General features: G+C 45.5%; 1 protein-coding gene across 3 annotated transcripts in view; it reads right to left on the bottom strand.

Annotated features, from left to right (window-relative positions):
• LOC141121353 (uncharacterized) overlaps positions 1-25,634 on the bottom strand; it is a 106,965-nt gene that overhangs the window by 29,698 nt on the left and 51,633 nt on the right. For all 3 annotated transcript variants that reach the window (XM_073611102.1, XM_073611101.1, XM_073611103.1), the window contains exons 3-6: positions 23,852-23,965; positions 5,766-5,813; positions 4,076-4,171; positions 319-417 (exon numbers count right to left, since the gene is read on the bottom strand). In XM_073611102.1, the coding sequence (XP_073467203.1) occupies positions 319-417; positions 4,076-4,171; positions 5,766-5,813; positions 23,852-23,965 (357 nt within the window). The remainder of the gene's footprint in view (positions 1-318; positions 418-4,075; positions 4,172-5,765; positions 5,814-23,851; positions 23,966-25,634) is intronic.

Here is a 25,634-nt window from a genome sequence, read left to right as displayed (position 1 = left end):
TTCACTGGGAGAAGAGGAGCCAATGGTGAAAACTGCTGCACAATATGTCACAGACTGAAAGGGACATGAAAAACTCTGGACTTCGAACCTTCTACACGGACCTACCCCCTTCTCCCTTTATATTATCCTTTTATTACCCCCCAAAATTGCTCTAGCCCTAGGAGCTATTACTTCCCTACTCCCCTTCCCATCCAACCCATACAAAATTCTCAATTGCCTTGGCAATAACATTTATTTGGTCCTGCCAATAAAGCTTATTAAAGTTTGAACGAGAGAGAAAGAGAAAGGGAAAAAGAGAGTGAGAGATTGAGAACTCACTTTTAGAGGTAAAATTTATCCAGACAGCAGCAAATAACAAATCAATCACTGTAAATGAAGTAGCAGTTATGAACAAGCAGTCCGTTCCATGTATTCTCCCTGGAAATAGAAAGACATTATAATTACTTTGTGCTTATAGGCCACCTTATGGAACCTTATCTATTTACATGTATTTATATTATTCACATACAAAGCGTGGACATACACCAAAAAGTAGCACAGGGAATATTATACCATTTACATCAGTTTGCACCAGAAGAGCTTACATTCTAATGCATAAAGCAAAACCCTCAAAATGGGACTTTAACGGTACTGGGTCATTATAGTGTCAAGTGAATGAACAATATTTCTAGGTAGTATAAAAATTAATAAATCTTTATTAGTACAAATTGTGTTAAACATTACAATACATCTCGCCTCCTATGGTAGACAGAACAGTGGTCCAATGGCAGCCCAAAAGACGGGACTTCCTATTACAGACGCCACAGAGTAAACAGGAGATTCTCTTGTATGTAATCTGACGGCGCTCGTGCCGCCCCCCTCCTTGTCCCCTCCGAGGCAGCGCCGATAAATACAATATATATCTTATACCGATCTTATATCCTATGTAAACAAGGCATTTCCCTGTTCTGCCTAGTGACATGACAGAGATCACTGCTCCCTGTCATCGGGAGCAGTGATCGCTGTCATGTGAGTTGAAGCCCATCCCCCCAAAGTTAGAATCACTCCCTAGGACACAGTTAACCCCTTCATCGCCACCTAGTGTTTTAACCCCTTCCCTGCCAGTGTCATTTACACAGAAATCAATGCATTTTATAGCACTGATCGCTGTATAAATGACAATGGTCCCAAAATGGTGTCAAAAGTGTCCGATGTGTCTGCCATAATTTCGCAGTCATGATAAAAATTGCAGATCGTCGCCATTACTAATAAAAAAAAAAAAATTAATAATAAAAATGGTATAAATCTATCCCCTATTTTGTAGACGCTATAACTTTTGCGTAAACCAATCAATATACGCTTATTACAATTTTTTTTTTATACCAAAAATATGTAGAAGAATACATATCGGCCTAAACTGAGAAAAAAAATATTTTTTTTATATATTTTTGGGGATATTTATTATAGCAAAAGGTATAGAATATAGCTTTTTTTTTTCAAAATTAGCGCTCTTTTTTTGTTTATAGCGCAAAAAATAAAAACCGCAGATGTGATCAAATACCACCAAAAGAAAGCTCTATTTGTGGGGAAAAAAAAGGACGTCAATTTTGCTTGGGTGCGACGTCGCACGACCGCGCAATTGTCAGTTAAAGCGACGCAGTGCCGAATCGCAAAAAGTGCTCTGGTCAGGAAGGGGGTAAATCCTTCCGGGGCTAAAGTGGTTAAAGCAGCCTGAATATAGCATTGAGCTATATTGCTCGATTTCTGTTTTTTATCATAACGTGTGTGTTTCCCATTGGTCCTTGCACTTACACTATTGCCAGGTGTGCCAGAGGGGTCTGAGGTTGTTATTGGGGTTGAGAGGCAGAGTACGGAACCAAATATACTCAAGTGGTTCCTAAGGGGGTAGCGCCACAAATACAAAAACAAAGCTATGAGGCTTTTCTGACTACACTGTGCTGTGGAAAATTTGTGTGCCTGGCTGTGCAGGGTGGGAGATATTTCATTCCCCGGCGGCTCCTGCGGGGGTAGCGCTACATAGTGTAGCCTAATAAACATGAACCTGGAGCCCGCTACATGTTCACTTACATTCTAGATGCACCCTGAAATGCTTAACCCAGTGGTGTCCAAACTATTTTTGAAAGTGGGCTAGATTTGATGAAGTGAACATGCATGAGGGCCGACCATTTTGCCTGACATTCTTTGAACCATTAAAATTTGGTCCAAGTGTGTTCGTTCGAGCACTAATACACCGCCCAACAAGAATTCTCCCACCTTTGTGGCTGTGTGTGGTAAAGAGATGAGCTTGGGCGTCTTATTTGGATATACTGAATTTATCGGCGTATAACACGCACCTTCATTTTAAGAGGCAAGTGTCAGGAAAAAAACTTAAATTTTAAATAAAGAACTGTGAAGTAAAATAAGGGTCAGTGAATGCAGCCTAATCAGTGCCCATCTGCAGCCCCACCGTTGCCATGAATGCAGCCCCACCGTTGCCATGAATGCAGCCCCACCGCTGCCATGAATGCAGCCCCACCGTTGCCATGAATGCAGCCCCACCGTTGCCATGAATGCAGCCCCACCGTTGCCATGAATGCAGCCCCACCGTTGCCATGAATGCAGCCCCACCGTTGCCATGAATGCAGACCCACCGTTGCCATGAATGCAGACCCACCGTTGCCATGAATGCAAACCCACCGTTGCCATGAATGCAGACCCACCGTAGCCATGAATGCAGACCCACCGTAGCCATGAATGCAGACCCACCGTAGCCATGAATGCAGACCCACCGTAGCCATGAATGCAGACCCACCGTAGCCATGAATGCAGACCCACCGTAGCCATGAATGCAGACCGACCGTAGCCATGAATGCAGACCCACCGTAGCCATGAATGCAGCTCCACCGTTGCCATGAATGCAGCTCCACCGTTGCCATGAATGCATACCCACCGTAACCATGAATGCAGCCCCACTGTTGCCATTAATTCAGCCATGCCATGCATGCAGCACCCCCAATGCCAGGAATGCAGCACCCCCATTGCCATGAATGCAGACTCACCATTGCCATCAGTGCAGCCTGATTGATGCCCATCTGCAACCTCAGATGGGACAGGGAGGGGGCGGGACAAGCGCCAACAGATTACATACAGGAGAATCTGTTTTCTCGGTGGCCTCATTAATACAAAGTCCTGACTCCTATGATGGACAGAACAGTCATCCAATGGCAGCGCAGGAGACGGTACTTCCTATTACAGAGGCTGCCGTGCAAACAGGAAATTCACCTGTATGTACGGCACTCGTCCCCCCCCCCCCCCTGTCCCCTCCAAGGCAGCCAGCATGCATATCTTTTGTGGCCCCAGCACTCGAGGATTTGTTTGGGGCCACAAAAGATATACATGTCCAAATTACCAGGTGGGCCGTTCGAAACAAGAACCGGGCCGGATTTTGGACATGCCTGGCTTAACCTATCCAAGTTTATTGTTCTGTTTTCTAAGCTTGTGAAATTCATTGGAAAACACAACTATGGAATGACTTCCCTCCCACATACCCTCATGCCAGTAATGTAATTATAAATGGTAAATGGTGAATATTAATAGTTGTCCACAAGATGTGTGGTTTTATTGAATCCAGAAGACATTATGCAGCCTAATGCCCTGTAACCACGATAGGATTTTCCGACAACAAAACCGCTGATTTTTTTTCCGAAGGATGTTGGCTCAAACTTGTCTTGCATACACACGGTCACACAAATGTTGTCGGAAATTCCGAACGTCAAGAACGCGGTGACGTACAACACGTACAAGACAAATGAAGTTCAATAGCCAGTGCGGCTCTTCTGCTTGATTCCGAGCAGGCATGGACTTTTGTGCGTCGGACTTATGTACACACGATCGGAATTTCCAACAACAAGTTTTGTTATCGTAAAATTTGATAACCTGCTCTCAAACATTTGTTGGCAGAAATTACGACAACAAATGTTCTATGGAGCCTACACACGGTCGGACTTTCCGACAACAAGCTCGCCTCCAACATTTGTTGTCGGAAAATCCTATCGTGTGTACAGGGCATTATAGATGTGTTTTTTTGTCTACTTACCACAACACACCAGTAAGATGAGGCTGATGATCTTGAAGACCAGGGAAAAACCTTTATTGATGATACAAGCAAGGTTTATCCAGTTTTTGTCTTTACCTAAAGGCAAAAACCATGTGATCTAAAATTAATTTTAGCAATACATAAAAAATGTAAAAAATAATGTGAATATAAAAACTTTTATAGTCTACTTTTTAAAATGAACCTCCACTTACAATTGTATCACTTATTGATTCCCCAAGATAAACTTCATTGAGGAGTCACCCATAAAACAGTCAGAGCTGGGACAAGGGGTGGGCAGGAGGGACAGCTGCCTGGGGCGCAGTGGTAGGTTGGCTGCCCCTGCTGTCTTGTGTTCTTATTGGGGAGAATTTCGCACTTCTCTTCAGGCAAAAAAGTTAAAATGTTTATTTATAAAAAAAGAATTAAAAATATTACATTTGTCTAAATTGTTTATGAAACATCATGCTCCTGCACTGTCACCAAGCTAGGGATTAAAGTGTTACTAAACCCACAACAGTAAAATCAGTCTGTATATGCAGTAAAGCTTGCTTGTCATACTCACTGTGGAACATAAGGGGTTAATCATCCGCATTGTGTAAAAAGGCTGTTTGATCCTGTATGCACAAATTCTCTTTTTCCACTGACTCCCAAACATGTCTGGCTAAGACAGTTACTGGAGTCAGGTTGCACATGCTCAGTTTGGTGTGTATTGCTAGAGAGTTTTTTTTTTTCTTGGAAGGGTGCATAAGATCAGCACAGGGCCAATCAGCACTGTCTAGACAGAGGGTCAGGGGTCCTGCAGCCTCATAGGACAGTCAGAGTGGAATGAAAACTCCTCCTGCAAGCTTTAACCAGACACTGATAGAAGCCACAAGACTGCTATATACTATAGGTATTTAGCTGTTTATATTTACTAAAACAATTGCGTTTCCATGTTCTATGTACTGGAGGAAACCAGATGCAGTGAATGCAGGCTCCTGGGTTTAGTAACACTTTAAATTTATTTTTAAAATCTCGTTTAAAAAAAAAAAAAAAAAAAATAACAAACATGTCATACTTGCCCGCTCCGTTGCAGTGGATTTGCACAGGGCAGCCCGGATCCTCCTCTTCTCGGATCCCTCTTCGGCTCTCCTGTCCCCTCCCTCCCACTGGGTCCCCCCCCACAGCAAACAGCTCGCTATGGGGGCACCCGAGCCGAGTCACAGCCCCCCTTTCTATTCTCATTGGCTGACTGACTTTGATTGACAGCAGTGGAAGCCAATGGCGCAGTGCTGCTGTCTCAGCCAATGAGGAGGGGAGTCCTGGATGGCCGAGACATTCCTACAACATCGCTGGAGCTAGAGGGACCTCAGGTAAGTATTAGGGGGGTTGCTGCACACAGAAGGCTTTTTATCTTAATGCATAGGATGCATTAAGATAAAAAAAACCTTCTGCCTTTACAACCACTACTAAGTAGTGATTGCCATAACAGTATTCCCTGAAGTAAATCAGTATAGCCTACAGATATAGTAAGGCGGGGGGGGGGGGGGGGGGGGGGGGGGCAGGTAAAAAAATGCTCTAGAATTTAATTTCAGACAAATTCAATTTGAGGGTTAAGGAAGGTTTTGGTTTCCCAACTTAAGCACGAAAACAGTTCAAATGTAAAAGTAGTTCTAAAACAAAGAAGTATAATGTTCTATGTTCCTCTTACCCATAAAAGAGATGACAGCATTACAGCTTTTTTCCTTCATCTTTTCAGCTGAAATACAGGAAAGCAGGTTAAAGGCCAGTACTATAGCCAAAGTAAACTATAATGACATTGAGTTGATATCCATTATCTTTTTAATTACATTATATACTTGAGTATAAGTCGAGTTTTTTCAGCACATTTTTTTGTGCTGAAAGTCCCCCCCTCGACTTATACTGGAGTCAAGCACTTTTCTGCAGCAAAAAATGTCATTTTCTGAACCAACTTTGGGGCCCCGTATCTCAGGGCCACTTAGTGCTAGGAACCCCAAATTTGGTGTGCAAACCCAGTGGAACTGGTACTACAACATATCCAAAGATGGAGGTCTTAGCACTCGTCTTATACTCGGGTCAATAAGTTTTTCCCATTTTTTTGTGGTAAATTAGGGCCTCGACTTATACTCGGAACGACTTATACTCTAATTTTTAAAGGCTAATTTGCATGGTATTGTCCTAAAAAGGGTTTGGGGACCTGGGTCCTGCCCCAGGGGACATGTATCAATTCAAAAAAAAGTTTTAAAAACGGCCGTTTTTTCGGGAGCAGTGATTTTAATGATGCTTAAAGTGAAAAAAAGTGAAATATTCCTTTATATATCATACCTGGGGGCTGTCTATAGTATGCCCTGTAAAGTGGCGCGCGTTTCCCATGCTTAGAACAGTCCCTGCACAAAATGACATTTTTATAGGAATAAAAGTCATTTAAAACTGCTTACGGCTTTAATGTAATCTCCGGTCCTGGTAATATGGATGAAAATCAGTGAGACAAACGGCATGGGTACCCCCCCCCCCCCCAAGTCCCCCCCACCCCAGTCTATTACCAGGCCCTTAGGGTCTTGTATGGATATTAAGGGGAACCTCGCACCCAAATTAAAAAAGGAAAGGCGTGGGGCCCCAGGCCCTCTGAACAGCAATATACAGGCGGTGCAAACAAGACAGGGACTGTTGGTTTGTTGTTAAGTAGAATCTGTTTGTAATTTTGAACTGGTAAATTTTTAAAGTGTAGCTCCAGCCAAAAAATAGGATTTTTTAAGACAGCTTACCTGTAAAATCCTTTTCTTTCGAAGGACATCACGAGACACAGAGCCACAGTAATTACTGATGGGTTATATAGGGTATCACTGGTGATTGGACACTGGCACACCCTATCAGAAAGTTCAACCCCCTATATAATCCCTCCCCTTGCAGGGATACCTCAGTTTTGTAGCCAAGCAATATAGTGTATTAGAAGAGGGGCGGGACCTCTGTGTCCCGTGATGTCCTTCGAAAGAAAAGGATTTTACAAGTAAAATCCTATTTTCTTTCTCGAACATCACAGAACACAGAGCCACAGTAATTACTGATGGGATGTCTCAGAGCAATGCTACCTGAGGGGGGGGGAACCATGACCAAGTAGGGTGCAATCAGACCTGAGGACCCTGTACCGCTGCCTGCAGCACACTACGCCCAAAGGCGATATCCTCATGCCTTCTCACATCCACCTGATAGAATCTGGTGAATGTATGGACTGACGACCAGGTTGCGGCCTTGCAGATCTGAGCCACAGAGGCCCGGTGATGCACTGCCCAAGAAGTACCAGTAGCCCTTGTGGAATGTGCCCTGATCTGAAACGGAGGAATCTTTTGTTTCAAACCGTAAGCTTGAATGATCAATTGTCGAATCCATTTAGAAATGGTAGCTTTTGACGCTGCCTGTCCTCTATTGGGACCGTCTGGCAGCACAAACAAAATATCCGTTTTGCGAATCTGAGCAGTTGCCCCGAGATAGGCCCTGACTGCTCTTACTACATCCAACGAATGTAGTGATCTCTCTTCCGGAGAACAGGGATCTGGAAAAAAGGAAGGCAGAACAATGTCTTGGTTTAAATGAAAATCAGAAACCACCTTCGGTAAAAAACTAGGATGAAGGCGCAGTACCACTCTATCCTTGTGTATAATCAAATAAGGCTCCTTACAGGAAAGGGCTGCTAATTCTGAAACTCTTCTAGCAGAAGAGATGGCCACCAGAAAAATTTACTTCCTTGTCAACAAGACCAAAGGAATCTGACTTGTTGGTTCAAAAGGCTGTTTCTGTAACACAGCCAGGACCAAGTTCAAGTCCCAGGGGTTTAGGGGCGCTTTAACCAGAGGATTAAGACGCATCACCCCCTGCATAAAGTTTCGGACCAAAGAATGCGAAGTAAGTGGCCGCTGAAATAATACTGATAAAGCCGAGACCTGGCCCTTGATGGTACTCAAGGCCAGCTTCATCTCTAATCCTAATTGTAGAAAATCAAGAATTCTACCTATGACATATTTTCTGGGATGTCAACCCCTGGATTCACACCAGGAAACATAAGCTTTCCAGACTCTATGATAAATCATTCTGGAAGCTGGCTTCCTTGCATTGATCAAGGTAGATATGACAGGACCTGAAAGCCCACGATTCCTCAGAACGTGGGTCTCAATAGCCAAACCGTCAAATTTAGCGTTTGTAAGGCAGGATGGAACACTGGACCTTGAGATAACAGGTCTGAGCGTACCGGTAGGGTCCATGGGGAACCCACCATCATCCTTACTATTTCTGCATACCAAGTCCTTCTGGGCCAAGCGGGGGCCACCAGTACCGACTTCTTTTCCTGCCTGATCCTGCGAAGGAGTCGTGGCAGTAGCAGAATAGGCGGGAATGCATAAATCAGTGAGAACCGATGCCACGGAATCACCAACGCATCCGTCCCGCATGCAAGATCCCTCGTCCTTGCCACAAATCTGTCTATCTTTTTGTTAAATCGGGATGCAAAGAGATCTACATCTGGGACCCCCCATCTTTGGCATATATTCCAAAAGACGTCGGGATGTAGAGACCATTCCCCTGGGAGTAGCTGCTGGCGACTTAAATAGTCCGCCTGCTAGTTCTCTATCCCTGGAATGAAAACTGCCAATATGCATGGCACATGCATCTCTGCCCAGACTAAGATCTGGTTCACCTCCTTTTGAGCAGCTCGGCTCCGGGTGCCTCCCTGATGATTGACATAAGCCACTGCTGTGGCATTGTTGGACTGGATACTGACCAGGCAACCCTGTAGCCTGATAGTCCAGGCTTTTAGGGCCAGGTATACCGCTCAGGTCTCCAGAATGTTGATGGGTAAGGTCCTCTCGGTCTTGGACCATAGCCCCTGAATCGCAGACTGTTCCAGAACTGCTCCCCAACCTGACAGACTGGCATCTGTTGTTACCACCGTCCAGGTAACCGGTAGAAAGGATTTCCCCTTCTGCAGGTTCTCGGGTATGAGCCACCAATTGAGGCTCTGATGCACCGCATGCGACAGGTGCATCGGAAAGTCTAACGCCTGAACCTTCTTGTTCCAGGCCGACAGAATACTGTGTTGCAGCATTCTTGAATGGAACTGAGCATAGGGAACTGCTTCGAATGAAGACACCATTTTCCCTAGTAGTCTCATACAAAGGCGGACAGAAGGACCCTTCTTGGTCCTGACTGCTAGAATCAGCTCTCTTAAAGCAGCGATCTTTGCCTGGGGTAGAAATATTTTCTCCTGGCTTGTATCTATGATCAGACCTAAATACTCCAGTCTTCTTACTGGTTTTAGGAAAGATTTTTCTAAGTTGAGGATCCAACCCAGGTGTTCCAGAAACTTGACTGTGGTCCTCAAGTTTCCGTTCAAAGAGGCTACCGACCGGTCTATCTAGAGCAGGTTGTCTAGGTATGCTATGACAGCTATACCCTGAGCCCTTAATCTGGCCAGAGGAGGAGCCAAGATCTTTGTGAACACTCGAGGTGCAGTGGCTATCCCAAAGGGCAGAGCCACAAACTGGAAATGGCGCCCTCCTATCTCGAAGTGCAGAAACTTCTGATGAGCAGGAAAAATGGGCACATGCAGATATGCATCTCTGATGTCTATCGATGCCAGAAATTCTCCTCCCTGCAGGGTGGAGACTACTGTCCGAATTGATTCCATGCGTAAGGATTGAATCCTTAAGAATCGGTTCAGATCCCTTAAATCCAGAATGGGTCTGACATCCCCATTTGGTTTTTGGACCGTAAAAAGGTTGGAATAGAAGCCCAATCCCTGGTCCTTTGCGGGAACCATCATAATGACCTCCTGCGACAAAAGTCGCTCTAACGCTGGAAGGAGCGACTGCTTCTTTTCTGGGTCTCTGGGAACACCTGATCTGAGGAACCGAGGAGAGGGAAATTCCTGAAACTCCAGCTTTTACCCAAAGGTTACCGTGGAGATTACCCATCTGTCCTGGAAATCCTCCTGCCAGAGCCCTGAGAACTGCCGCAGTCTTCCCCCCACTCGAGTGAGCGGGGGCGCCCCCTCATGCAGAGGTCTTAGTGTTTTGCCTAGTAGGCTTCTTCCCCCAGGACTTCTTCTGTCCCTGGACCCAGACGGAGGAGGCCATCGAGACTGCCTGGAGGCTGAAGTCACAGGCGCTGGGGAAAGAGTCCGTTTGAAAGAGGGGCGCTTACTCTTCTTCTTAACAGGTAAGAGAGTGCTTTTGCCACAAGAGATTCTCTTGATATATTTATCCAAGTCTTCTCCAAACAACATTTCACCACGAAATGGAAACCCCGCCAGGAGCTTCTTACATGGTGCTTCGGCTGACCAATTTTTCAACCATAGATTTCTACGTATATGCACCAACCCCAGAGAAAGACGAGAGGTTTGCACGATAGAATCTCTGATGGCGTCAACAACGTAACATAAGGCCGCAGGAAGGTTAGCAAACCCCTGGGCCTGCTGTTCAGGTAACACTTTGATAACCTGCTTAACATGGTCTCTTAAGTATTGACAGACTCCAATCGCTGCAACTGCAGGTTGAGCCACTGAACCTGCCAAGGAGAAAACATCCTTCAATAGGGATTCCATCTTCTTGTCTACAGGATCCCTGAGCATCTGAGCATTGTCTACAGGACAAGTCAGACTATTATTTACGGAGGACATGGCAGCATCAATGGCCGGTATTCCCCACATTTTAATAAACTTTTCTTCCATCGGATAAAGTGTTGAAAACTTTCTCGGCGGAAAAAAACGTTTGTCTGGGTGATACCACTCAGAATAAATGAGCTTTTCAAGTAAATTATGAACAGAAAAAGCCTGTGCTGCTTGAGAAGGTTTCAGTGACCCCAAAGCAGAAGAGGATTCTTTAACAGTTTCAGGTACGGGCAACTTAAATGTGGAGCGGACCAATCCAGTAAGGATCTGTACTAAGACTTTCTCCTCTTGGGAAGTCGCAGAGGGTCCCTCTCCACCTGATTCCTCCGAAGAGGAATCATCCGTCCCATCCTGATCCTCTGAAAGGGATTCGTCTCCTTTATCCCTGAGCTCCTCTTCCTGAGGGTCTTGGGAAACAGAGAAAGGCCTAGTGCGTTTTCTTCCACTGAGTGAAGCTGTAATCACGGCCAATAATCTTTCCTCTAAACCATTAATAGCTGAAAACCTCTTGTGTAATGTATACAGGGGCTGAAGTGCCGGAGGCAGGTATAGCCTTTGACCCCAATGGCTCACCCTGGCTAGCCGTCCCTGGCCCCTCAGGGGGGGAGGATGCTGCTGACAGGGGGTCCTCAGAACTTGAACGAGATCCCCTAGTGTCTCTAGTTCTTGGGGTGTTTGAACCTCTTCTACCCATAGTGCAAAGCAACAAGGTGGCGGTATCACAAAATGAACACTGACTGCTGAGCAATGTAGTCCGGCTAAAAGCCCTGCTACCCAATGCCCAGTCTGGTGTTACCTTAGTAAATGCTGCCTAGCAGAATGCCTGTGTCCCACCTTACATGCAACCGTCAGCTCTGTGTCCCTCCTGAAGGCTGTGTGCACCTGTACAGAGTGCCTTTATAGCCTGCAGCTGGCCTGAGTGGGAGTCTAAGCACCTGTGCCCCCCCCTCTACCGCCCCCCCGCTTGAATTTCAAAAAAAGCGAGCGTCCCCCCCCGCTGACCGACCCTCCAGAAACACTATGGAGGAAGGCTGGGGGAGGGGGAGGAAGGAGAGAGGCCGGTAGTGAAGGGCCTGCCTGAAAACGGCAATGGCGGCGGGGGTGGCGGTGCTCGAGCGGTATAACCGCTGTCTAGACCCCTGTGGCCTCCCCCTAGCCTGGGGGGAACATTGAACATGAGAAATCCCCCCATCCATCCTACCTTGAGCCGGCCGGTGACGCTGTGAAGCCTGAACACTGAGACCGACATCAGCATGACAAGGTTTGTGCTCTTGGCAGCCCCCGGTGGTCACAATAGGCATAGCATGCATTTACCTTAAAGGAGAAAACCTACTAGAATTTAAAAAATCTGTGGAATCTCCTCTTACCTTATCCAGCCGCAGGATTCTGTTATACAGACCCAATCTTCACCTCTCACGGTGGGCTCCGTTTAGAAAACCGTCAGAGACTGGGGCCCCCTAGGAAGATCCTGCGGTTCTGGACCTGTAAAGCAACTGGCTAGAAATTAAGCTAGAAAACCATTTTCTGATATGCGGGGTCCAGCTCTCTAAAAAGAGAAGCGTTACAGGTAAAACCTTGTTTCTTCAGACATGAGGCCCGGGTACCATCCAATTCGGCCACGAAAGGACACTTTGAATGGATCCGGTCTGCCTGGCTTGCCCCAGTATAGGATATTCCCTTTGGAGCTCAGCACAAGACAACTTTACCCGTCCATCACCTAAGACACTGGCGTAAAAACTGAGGTATCCCTGCAAGGGGAGGGATTATATAGGGGGTTGAACTTTCTGATAGGGTGTGCCAGTGTCTAATCACCAGTGATACCCTATATAACCCATCAGTAATTACTGTGGAAAAACATTGGGAAGGGTTATCACCCCTGTAACATTTGTTTTGCTGTCTGTGCACCTCTTCAGAAGATTTTACCTCACTTTCTGTCCCAATGACAAATGGATTTGTGATAAAGCATCAGTGGAAAGAACACACGTTTTTCCCATATTAACTCTTATAGGAGAGAATTTCCCTTCCTAGGGGTAGATTTCATCTCACTTCCTGTTGTCTCCTTCCGTTTGCAAGTAGGAGTCATTTGTAAGTTGGATGTTTGAAAGTAGGGGCCTGCCCTATATACTCTGCAGAAATTGGGGCCTTTGGTGTTGGTGGTGCTGGTGCCACAACACTGTAAGTCCTCACAGTTACTCTTGGTGGGCACAGAAACGAGCCCTGCTATGAGATATTAGATCAAGAATTGTAATTACACGCCCCTGTTAAACAGGGGCTGAAAAATTGGGCCTTAGGCACTGGTGCTGGTGCCACAACACTGCGACCCCTCACAAATACTCTAGTTGAGTGCAGCAACGAACCCTCCTTGCAAAATATTGCATCAAAAATTGTAATTACACTCCCCTGTTAAACTGGGGCTGAAAAATTGGGCCTTAGCCACTGGTGGCGGCGCCCAGAACCAAAAATATTCTTACAAGCTATCAGCATGATCATTGAGGAGGAAGAGGATAGTCACTCAGCATAACAGGATAGTCACTCAGCATTAGCATAGGCAGTCTTGAAGGGATCTGACATTTCAAAAAAAATTATTCGGTTACATCAGCATCAGGTGCTTGGTAGCTGGTGGTGATCCAAGACTGATTCATTTTTATGAAGGTCAGTCGATCGACCGAGTCGGTTGACAGGCGCACCCTGTGATCGGTTACAAAACCTCCAGCAGCACTGAATGTGCGTTCCGAAAGAACGCTGGATGCAGGACAGGTCAGTAGCTCAATTGCTTACTGTGCAAGCTCTGGCCAGTGATCCATCCTCAAGACCCAGTAACCCAGAGGATTTTCGGTGGGAAAGGTGTCCAAGTCAGATCTTGCCCCTAGGTATTCCTGCACCATGTAAAACAGACGCTGGCGATGGTTGCTGGAACCGATCATACCTTGGGGCTGCAGATTAAAAAAATTTCTGAACGCATCGGTCAGACGGCCACCTTCTCCACCGCTCCTTCTTTGACTGACCGAAGCCTCAGCAACACGTTGTCCAGGAACAGGAGTTTGTAACCTCCAAGTCTCTGGGAACGTGTTGCACAGACCTTTCTGCAAGGCCTCCCGAAGATGTTTCATCCTCTGCTCCCTCTGCGACGGCAAGATAAGGTCCGCAACCTTACCCTTGTAATGTGGATCAAGGAGGGTTGCCAGCCAGTATTGATCCCTCTCCTTGATACCACCAGCCAACTCCTCCCAGCCACATACAAGTCCATGGGTTTCTTGGGACTGTAAATGATCCCTTAAAGACTGCTGCTGATGCTGAGTGCCAGGCTCCACCTCCATGCTGACACAATCCTCCTCTTCCTCCTCCTCCTCTTCCTGTGTGATCGGCGGGCACGCAGGAACACTGTCTGGATAAAGGAGGCCTTGAGAGCTAAGGAAGTCATCCTCTTCCTGCCTCTGTTCTGCCTCAAGTGCCCTGTCCATTATTCCATGCAGCGTGTGCTCCAACAGGTGGACAAGGGGGACAGTGTCACTGATGCATGCACTGTCACTGCTCACCATCCTCGTGGCCTCCTTAAATGGTGACAGGACAGTGCATGCATCCCTGATCATGGCCCACTGGCGTGGGGAAAAAAACAAGCTCCCCTGACCCTGTCCTGGTGCCATAGTCACACAGGTACTCATTTATGGCTCTTCCAAATTCCTTTTGGAGGTCAGCCAGCCGAGCACTGGCATTATATGTAAGCCCGGGTACCTGCCCAAGAACCGCTGCACCACCAAGTTAAGGATGTGAGCCAAACAGGGCATATGGGTCAGTTGTCCCTGTCGCAGGGCAGAGAGGAGGTTGGTGCCAATGTCACAAACCACCATACCTGTCTAAGCTGGTTCAACCACCTCTGAACCTGCACCTGCAGAGCTGACAGAATCTCTGCCCCTGTGTGGCTCCTGTCTCCCAAGCACACCAGCTCAAGCACCGCATGGCATCTTTTGGCCTGCGAGTTTGCGTAGCCCCTTGAATGCCTACGGAGCACCACTGGTTCTGAAGTCAAATCAGCACAGGAAGAGGCCATGGAGGAAGAAGTGGGGGTGGAGGAGAGAGGTGTGGCAGAATCACCACTAGTAGTATTTTGGAGGCGTGGTGGCAGAACAACCTCCAACACTACTGCACCCTTTCCTGCATCCTTCCCAGCTGCCAGAAGAGTCACCCAGTGCGCGGTAAAAGATAGGTAACGTCCCTGTCCATGCCTGCTGGACCATGAATCAGCGGTAATATGCACCTTACCGCTGACCGCCCTGTCCAGCGAGGCCAAGACATTGCCTTCCACATGCCGGTAGAGAGCCGGAATCACCTTCCGTGAGAAAAAGTGGTGTTTGGGAACCTGTCACTGAGGAACCGCACATTCCACAAACTCACGGAAGGGGGCAGAGTCTACCAACTGAAAAGGCAGCAGTTGAAGTGCTAGCAGTTTAGCCAAGCTAACATTTAACCGCTGGGCATGTGGATGGCTGGGAGCGAACTTCTTTCGGCGGTGCAGCAGCTGGGGCAGGGAAATTTGTCTGGTACAATCTGACGTCGGTGTACCGATAGCAGATTGCCCCAAGTACTTGGCTGTGACCAGTGGCGTAGCGTGGGTTGTCAGCACCCGGGGCAAGGCAAGTAATTTGCGCCCCCCCTAACCTGCGGACTTTTAGCTATCCCGGAGTCCCTTCAAATACAATAGTACTGACCTACCTGATTCCTATACTGACCACTACACTACATTGTCCACTATACTGACCACTATACTATACTGTCCACTATATTACACTTACCACTACACTGACCACTACACTGTCCACTATACTGACCACCATACTACACTGTCCACTATACTGAACACTATACTACACTATACTGACCACTATACTACACTACACTGTCCACTATACTACACTGTCCACTATACTACACTACACTGACCACTATACTACACTATACTGACCACCATACTACACTGTCCACTATACTACACTACACTGTCCACTATACTACACTATACTGACCACCATACTACACTGACCACTATACTACACTACACTGTCCACTATACTACACTATACTGACCACCATACTACACTGTCCACTATACTACACTATACTGACCACCATACTACACTGACCACTATACTACACTATACTGACCACCATACTACACTGACCACTATACTACACTACACTGACCACTATACTACACTACACTGACCACCATACTACACTGTCCACTATACTACACTGACCACTATACTACACTGTCCACTATACTACACTGTCCACTACACTAACCACTACACTACACTGTCCACTATACTACACTATACTGACCACCATACTACACTGTCCACTATACTACACTACACTGACCACTATACTACACTACACTGTCCTCCATACTACACTGTCCACTATACTACACTGACCACTATACTACACTACACTGACCACCATACTACACTGTCCACTATACTACACCGACCACCATACTACACTGTCCACTATACTACACTATACTGTCCACTATACTACACTGTCCACTATACTATACTGTCCACTACACTAACCACTACACTACACTGTCCACTATACTACACTACACTGACCACCATACTACACTGACCACCATACTACACTGACCACTATACTACACTGTCCACTACACTACACTGACCTCCATACTAAACTACACTATACTGACCACTATACTGTCCACCATACTAACCACTATACTACACTACACTGACCCCTATACTAAACTACACTATACTGACCACTATGCTAACCACTATACTATACTACACTGACCACTATACTACACTATACTGTCCACTACACTGCCCCCCATAGTGACCACTACACTACACTGACCTCCATACTATACTACACTACACTGTCCTGCCTACAGTCTCTCACTCTCTCTCACCCCCCCCCCCCCCCCGGCCAGTAACAAGACTCTCACTCACCTTCTTATCCTGGCTGCATCAATCCGCAGGAGGAGAACACAGCGGCGGCTCACATTCTTCTCTCCCCTGTGCTCTGCTTGCTGCCATGTTCAGTGTCCAGCGCCCTGTGATTGGGCGTATGGGGGGTCATGTGCGGAGGCGGGACTTCAGGAGCGATCGAGGACAGGCCAGCCCTACGCCTCACATGACCCCCATACACCCAATCAGGGCGCCGGACACTTAACATGGTGGCCGGAGCCCGGGGACACAGAATTAGAAATTAGGAGGAGGCAGCCAGTGACACATACTGGCGCCCCCCTAAATATCGCGCCCGGGGCCACGGCACCCCCTGCACCCCCCACGCTACGCTACTGGCTGTGACACACCTATTTCTACACCTTCATTCCTCTCAGTGGAGGCCTCAGAGAGGACTGATGGTATAGTGGGGTTGGAGATCCCAGCTGATGAGGAGCAAGGAGAGGTCCTCTTTGTTCTTTGGTGTGGGTCTTTTAGGTACACTTGCCAACGAAGATGAATGGCAGGTCAATATATGTCTGGTCAAGCATGTGGTGCCCAAGCGGGAGATGTTATGGCCACGAGAGATACGCTTGAGACATATGTTGCAAATAGCAGCGGTGGGATCTGATGCACTCGTCTCAAAAAGAACTTTTGGAATAACGCACAGAGACAGCAGCGCCCTGCACATGTGGAGCTCTGCGGTGTGATGCAGTCGATGTGCTGCCCTTAAGCTGGCCCCTGGAGGGCATCCTGACTCGTTGGTGATGTGCCTCCTCCTCCTCTCTCCTATCAGGCACCCACGTGGAGTCAGTGACCTCATCATCCCCTCCCTCCTCATCACTGGAGCAAAGCTGGTAGTATGCTGCAGCTGGGGAAACAGGACTGCCAGATTGCTGTCCTTCTTGGGCACCCCCTCTCTCTGGGCTCACGTTACTGCCTTCCTCTAGCTGGGTACCATCATCGGAGCCTTCAAAACGCTGGGCATCCTCCTGGAGCATGTACCCAACACTGTGGTCAAACAGTTCGGGCGACTCCTCAGGAGGACATGGTGGGGCTAGGGAAGGAGTGACTGATGCCATTGAGCCGAGGGAAGAGGCCGCGTTGCCAGACAAAGTACCCTGAGCCTGGGTGAGAGAGGATGAGGACGGCTTGGTCATCCACTCTACCAAGTCTTCCGCATGTTGCAGCTCAACGCGACCAGCTGCCGAAAAAAAGAACAAGTGTGTCCCGCGGCCACGTGCTGATGAAGATGCACCGTCTCAACGACCAGCACTGTTGCCTCTAGATACAGAGCCTGCTTGTCCTCTTTTATTTGCTTGTGACTGTCTGCCTCTCCTTGTTGGCCTTCCAGACATACTAATGGCCTGCAGTGAGATGTAGCTGCACAAAGCTGAGATGTATATATACTGATACTGCAGCTAGCAGACTCAACTGCCTGCCTGTAGTATTATTAGTATGAGAACACCAGCAATTGTCTCCAGGTAGCTTTAGGTGCACACTGTGCAGAGGACGCACTACACTAACTGTAAATACTGTAGCTGCCTGCCTGTAGTATAAATAGGTTCAGAAGAACACCACTAATTTTCTTCAGGTAGCTTTAGGTGCACACTGTGCAGAGGACATAGTGCACTAACTGTAAATACTGTAGCTGCCTGCTTGTGGTATTAATAGGAGCAGAACAACAGCAATTGTCTCCAGGTAGCTTTAGGTGCACACTGTGCAGAGGACGCAGTACACTAACTGTAAATACTGTAACTGCCTGCCTGTGGTATTAATAGGAGCAGAACAGCAATTGTCTTCAGGTAGCTTTAGGTGCACACTGTGCAGAGGACGCACTACACTAACTGTAAATACTGTAGCTGCCTGCCTGTGGTATTCATAGGAGCAGAACAGCAGCAATTGTCTCCAGGTAGCTTTAGGTGCACACCGTGCAGGGGACGCACTACACTAAATTGTAAATACTGCAGCTGCCTGCGGTACTGTACTAATAGGATCAGAAGAACACCACTATTTTTCTTCAGGTAGCTTTAGGTGCACACTGTGCAGAGGACGCACTACACTAACTTGTAAATACTGCAGCTGCCTGCGGTACTGTACTAATAGGATCAGAAGAACACCACTAATTTTCTTCAGGTAGCTTTAGGTGCACACTGTGCAGAGGACACAGTACACTAACTGTAACTGCAGTAGCTGCCTGCCTGTGGTATTAATAGGATCAGAAGAAAACCACTAATTTTCTTCAGGTAGCTTTAGGTGCACACGGGGCAGAGGACACAGTGCACTAACTGTAAATACTGTAGCTGTCTGCCTGTGGTATTAATAGGAGCAGAACAACAGCAATTGTCTCCAGGTAGCTTTAGGTGCACACTGCGCAGAGGATGCACTACACTAACTGTAAATACTGTAGCTGCCTGCCTGTGGTATTAATAGGATCAGAAGAACACCACTAATTTTCTTCAGGTTGCTTTAGGTGCACACTGTGCAGAGGACGCACTACACTAACTTGTAAATACTACAGCTGCCTGTGGTACTGTACTAATAGGATCAGAAGAACAGCACTAATTTTCCTCAGGTAGCTTTAGGTGCACACCGTGCAGAGGACGCACTACACTAACTTGTATATACTGTAGCTGCCTGCGGTACTGTACTAATAGGATCAGAAGAACACAAATTTTCTTCAGGTAGCTTTAGGTGCACACTGTGCAGAGGACGCACTACACTGACTGTAAATACTGTAGCTGAATTCCTGTGGTGTTAATAGGATCAGAAGAACACCACTTATTTTCTTCAGGTAGCTTTAGGTGCACACTGTGCAGAGGACACAGTGCACTAACTGTAAATTCTGTAGCTGCCCGCCTGTGGTATTAATCAGAGCAGAACAAAAGCAATTGTCTCCAGGTAGCTTTAGGTGCACACTGTGCAGAGGACGCACTACACTAACTGTAAATACTGTAGCTGCCTGCCTGTGGTATTAATAGGATCAGAAGAACACTACTAATTTTCTTCAGGTAGCTTTAGGTGCACACTGTGCAGAGGACGCACCACACTAACTTGTAAATACTACAGCTGCCTGTGGTACTGTACTAATAGGATCAGAAGAACACCACTAATTTTCTTCAGGTAGCTTTAGGTGCACACTGTGCAGAGGAAACACTACACTAACTTGTAAATACTGCAGCTGCCTGCGCTACTGTACTAATAGGATCAGAAGAACACCACTAATTTTCTTCAGGTAGCTTTAGGTGCACACCGTGCAGAGGACGCACTACACTAACTTGTAAATACTGTAGCTGCCTGTGGTACTGTACTAATAGGATCAGAAGAACACTAATTTTCTTCAGGTAGCTTTAGGTGCACACTGTGCAGAGGATGCACTACACTAACTGTAAATACTGTAGCTAATAGGACTAATAGGATCAGAAGAACACCAGCAATTTTCTTCAGGTAGCTGTAAATACTGTAAAAACACCTGCCTGCCTGTCAGTAGTAGGAAGAGAATAACAGGAACGGATCTAGCTAAACTGAATACAGTGTTTATATATATATATATATATATATATATATATATATATATATATATACACACACAACACCTAGGATGTATATATATATACCAGTATATACACAGTACACTGTAAGTGCAGCTAACTGACTCTCCTGCCTACTCTATCTAACTTAAATCAAATGACTGTCTCTCTGTCTCTCTATCTCTCTCTCAACGCCGGAACACACTACACAGGGCCGCCGTGCAGGCGGCCTTTTATAGTGTGGGGCGTGTACTAAACCCCCTGAGCCATAATTGGCCAAAGCCACACTGGCTTTGGCCAATTATGGCTCTCTGTACAGACGGTGCTGTGATTGGCCAAGCATGCGGGTCATAGTGCATGCTTGGCCAATCATCAGCCAGCAATGCACTGCGATGCTGCAGTGAATTATGGGCCGTGACGCACCACTCGAATTTGGCGCGAACGCCCCATAGCAGTCGGAATTCGGCGAACGACCGAACAGGTAATGTTCGAGTCGAACCTGCATTCGATTCGAACATGAAGCTCATCCCTATCCTTTAATTATTACTCATTAAACTTTAAAATTACTGTTTTATATGACAAAGGATTGCCAGAGTACGGTGGTTTACCTAAAGCAGGGGTGTCTAAACTTTTTTCAAAGAGGGCTAGATTTGATGAAGTGAACATGCGTGAAGGCCGCCCACCATTTTGCCTGACATTCTTTGAACCATTAAAATTCAGTCTAATGCCGCGTACACACGAGCGGACTTTACGGCAGACTTTGCCCAGTGGACTTTTCGAAGGACTTTACGATGGACTTTCTGAATGAACGGACTTGCCTACACACAATCAACCAAAGTCCGTCGAATTCATACGTGATGACGTACGACTGGACTAAAACAAGGAAGTTCATAGCCAGTAGCCAATAGCTGCCCTAGCATGGCTTTTTGTCCGTCGAACTAGCATACAGACGATTGGACTTTTCGACCGGACTTGAGTCTCAAATCAAATCTAAGTCCATCCAACTTTTGAGAAAACAAAGTCCGCTGGAGCCCACACACGATCGAATTGTCTGACGAAATCCCATTCGCCGGGCAAAGTCTGCTGTAAAGTCCGACTGTGTGTACGCGGCATCAGTGTGTTCGTCCGAGCACTAATACACTGTCCAACACTATCCTGCCTTTGTGGCTGTGTGTGGTGAAGAGATGAGCTAGGGCGTGTTATTTGGATATATATATATAAATATCTTTTGTGGCCCCCAACGAATCCCCGAGCGCTGCTCAGGACTAAGGATGAGCTTGGGCGTGTTATTTGAATATAACATATTTATCGGCGTAAAACATGCACCTTAACTTTAAGAGGGAAGTTTCAGGAAAAAACATAAATTTTAAATAAAGAACTGTGAAGCAAAATAAGGGTCAGTGCCCATCAATGCAGCCTAATCAGGGCTCATCTGCAGGCTCACCATTGCCATGAATGCAGCCTCACCATTGCCATGAATGCAACCTCACCATTGCCATGAATACCACCTCACCATTGCCATGAATGCCACCTCACCATTGCCATGAATGTAACCTCACCGTTGCCATGAATGCAGCCTCACCGTTGCCATGAATGCAGCCTCACCGTTGCCATGAATGCAGCCTCACCGCTGCCATGAATGCAGCCTCACCGTTGCCATGAATGCAGCCTCACCGTTGCCATGAATGCAGCCTCACCGTTGCCATGAATGCAGCCTCACCGTTGCCATGAATGCAGCCTCACCGTTGCCATGAATGCAGCCTCACCATTGCCATGAATGCAGCCTCACCATTGCCACAAATGCAACCTCACCATTGCCATAAATGCAGCCTTACCATTGCCATCAGTGCAGTCTGATCAATGCCCATCTGCAGCCTCGGAGGGGACAAGGAGGGGGCGGGACGACCGCCGACAGATTACATACAGGAGAATCTCTTGTTTACACGGTGGCCTCTTTAATACAAAGTCCTGCCTCCTATGATAGACAGAACAGTCGTTCAATGGCAGCCCAGGAGACAGGACTTTCTATTACAGACGCCGCCTAGTAAACAGAAGATTCTCCTGTATGTAATATGACAGTGCTCGTCCCGCCCCCTCCCTGTCCCCTCCGAGGCAGCGCTGATAATACGGTATATATCTTAAAGAGATAAAAGATATATATATATCCAAACTACCAGATGGGGCCATATTAAACCGGAACGCAGGCCGCAATTGGACTTTGGACATGCCTGACCTAAAGAGAGAGAAGCTGTTTTCTTTTAGGATTTCTGTCTCTGATTGAAACCTCAGGACGGAGCAAAACTTAGGGAGGAGGATAGAAGTGAAGGATTCTCTTCTCTGATTTATTCCAATGCGTTCATTTTAGCTCAGATTCATGAGATCTGGCAAAAGTTTAGCAAGAGGTAAGGAGGGACTGGAGAAAATATGAAATGCAGAGAAGGGTGCCATCTGCTGGATGACAAAATAGCATATATAGCATTTCATATTCACTTTTTTTGTAAATTGAAAATTCAAATCATAAGTAAAGAAAGAAAGAAAATATGTACAAAGCCACTCCCAATCTTGGACTTTTCACTGGGGTAAACACCTTATGAAGGCTAGGTTCACGCAGTTTCTACCACCCTATTAAAAGGGCAGTAGAGTAGAGGCTTCCAGACTGATCCTGCCACCTCCTAAATGCCTGTTTTTTGGGGGAGGGTTTGCCAAATGGTGATTTTTTTTTTTAGCAAAATATTGCAACCATGACCCAAATGTTTGGCTTGAATGGTCCCTTTGATTTCAATGGGAGAGTTAACTTGGCCTCGGCCACATAATAAAGCATGTATTCCTATTTAATCCCTTATTAAGTGTTAGTTAACCCTAAATAGCCCTAAATAACTAACCCTAAATAGATTGGGATCTATATGCTGGACTGATCCAAGGAGACATCATATACACTATATTACCAAAAGTATTGGGACGCCTGACTTTACACGCACATGAACTTTAATGGCGTCTTAGTCCGTAGGGTTCAATATTGAGTTGGCCCACCCTTTGCAGCTATAACAGCTTCAACTCTTCTGGGAAGCCTGTCCACAAGGTTTAGGAGTGTGTCTATGGGAATGTTTGACCTTTCTTCCAGAAGCGCATCTGTGAGGTCAGGCACTGATGTTGGACAAGAAGGCCTGGCTCACAGTCTCCGCTCTAATTCATCCCAAAGGTGTTCTATCGGGTTGAGGCCAGGATAGTCAAGTTCCTCCACTCCAAACTCGCTCATCCATGTCTTTATGGACCTTGCTTTGTTCACTGGTCCAAATCATTTGGTGAACTTTTTTTACTTTTGCTAATATAGTGTAAGTTTTTAGGGTATAATTGTACAATTTGACTATACTGACTAATTTTGATGGACTCTTATAAAAGTGTAAATTAAAGATCATTTGATATGTATATATAAGTATAGTTTTTGTATGTTTTACTCTCTGATCTAGGGAACATTAAAAGTCCCTTGTTTGTAGGGCTCTTCGGCAGGATTATAGCTGAATAAACAGGGCCATACCAAAGATGTAAAAATTGTTCTGGCCTGTAAGGGGTAAACGGAGTACGAGAGATGAAGATGTAAAGAGTGATTGACCAAACTCACCCAAGATGATAAGGCAGACAATTGGATCTACTGAGAAGCCAAGAGCGAAGAGCCCCGAGGTACATTCAGAGAAGTTTTCATTTGAGGGGTATTCATCAGCGGTGTCTCTAATAGCTAGGAAAGAGAAAGTCACATGCCACAATCTACAGTATACATAATATTCAAATATAAACAGTAGGTTGAATGTAACTAAAGTTGGATTTAGCCATATAAAACTGTGGTCACCATTTTCTGTCTGGAGATTTGAGACTGGCTCTCCATAAACGACTTATGATAAATGGTCATACAATTGTAGTGAAGCTCTGGAAAACCAATGAAATGTCCAGTAGACATGTGCAATTTGTTTATTTTTGACAAATTCGTTAATTTCCGAATTTTTAAATCTCCGAAAATTTCGAATTTCCGAATTTTTAAATTTACGAAATTTCGAATTTCCGAATTTCCAAATTTTTGAATTTCTGAATTACCAAATTTCAAATTTTCCGAATTTTCAAAAATTTGCAATTTCAAAATTTCAGAAATTCTGAAAATGTGAAATTCCGGGAATTCCGGGAATTTCAGAAATTGGAAATTCGGAAATTCGAAGTTAGGAAATTCCAAAATTCAAAAATTTGGAAATTTGAAAATCCAAAAATAAGAATGAAAATTTGAACATTCAAAAGAATGATAATCTTAAAATTCGAAAACCCAAAAATCTTAGACATTGGAATTTCCTTTCAAATTTGGCTGTTAGTGAATGTATTTGAACTAATTATCTGAAATAACGAATGCCGTATCTAAACAAATGGAACGTAACGATCTAATAATAATAAATAACAATAATAATCATAAAACCTTTTTATTATTATTATTTATTATTAATTTGTTCCATTCTACCCCTAGAATAGAGATGAAAAAGTGGCGCTAACCCCAATAATTATGGGAATGAGACAAACGATGACACACACACTGGTGACGTGGAGTATACTCCGAGTGCACTCAAAATAAAATAATAATAAATACAATAGAATGGAAAAAATATGTTTCAAGTGACCAAATCTACTGATGTAGTGTAAAGTTGCACACGCAAAAAAATATAAAGTAGTATATATAAAATTCCTGGTAAAGTATATCAACAAAACCAAGTAAAGAAATGAAATAGTGATAATATAGCACAAAAATAACTAAAAATGCAAAATGAGTGAAAAGTCAATACTATTAACACCTCGTGATGAGTGTGTAAACTGGTATCGTGATACCAGCTTTAAAAGCCTCCAAAAAGACCAGGCTCCAAGGATGAAGAAAAAAAACTGGAACAACAAAAAAAAAACAGTGTAAAATAATAAAAGTGCAAAATGAAAGTCCACATATGATGTGAAAAAATGGGAAGGAAATTCCAAAAGTGAGGGTGTCTCCACTCCACAGTGCTGCAATCCAAATGTCCACCACACCTCAGTGACGTGATTCCAGCCGGCAAATGCCTCAACCCACTCTTATAGGGGTTAATAAGCGAACAATGTTATCCACCGCTATGTCATCCGGACACTCTCCCAGCCAATCAGCAGCACCTCCTCTTTTGGAATTTCCTTCTCATTTTTCACATCATATGTGGACTTTCATTTTGTACTTTTATTATTTTTGTTTTTTTTGTTGTTCCAGTTTTTTTCTTCATTCTTGGTGCCTCTTTTTTTTGGTGGCTTTTAAAGCTGGTATCACGATACCAGTTTACACACTCATCATGGGTTGTTAATAGTATTGACTTTTCACTCATTTTGCATTTTTATTAATTTTTGTGCTATATTAT

Source organism: Aquarana catesbeiana, linkage group LG01, assembly GCF_042186555.1.
Source record: "Aquarana catesbeiana isolate 2022-GZ linkage group LG01, ASM4218655v1, whole genome shotgun sequence".
Lineage (NCBI taxonomy): Eukaryota > Metazoa > Chordata > Amphibia > Anura > Ranidae > Aquarana > Aquarana catesbeiana.
Note: the sequence above shows the minus strand (reverse complement) of the source record. Positions and strands in the feature narration are given on the sequence as shown.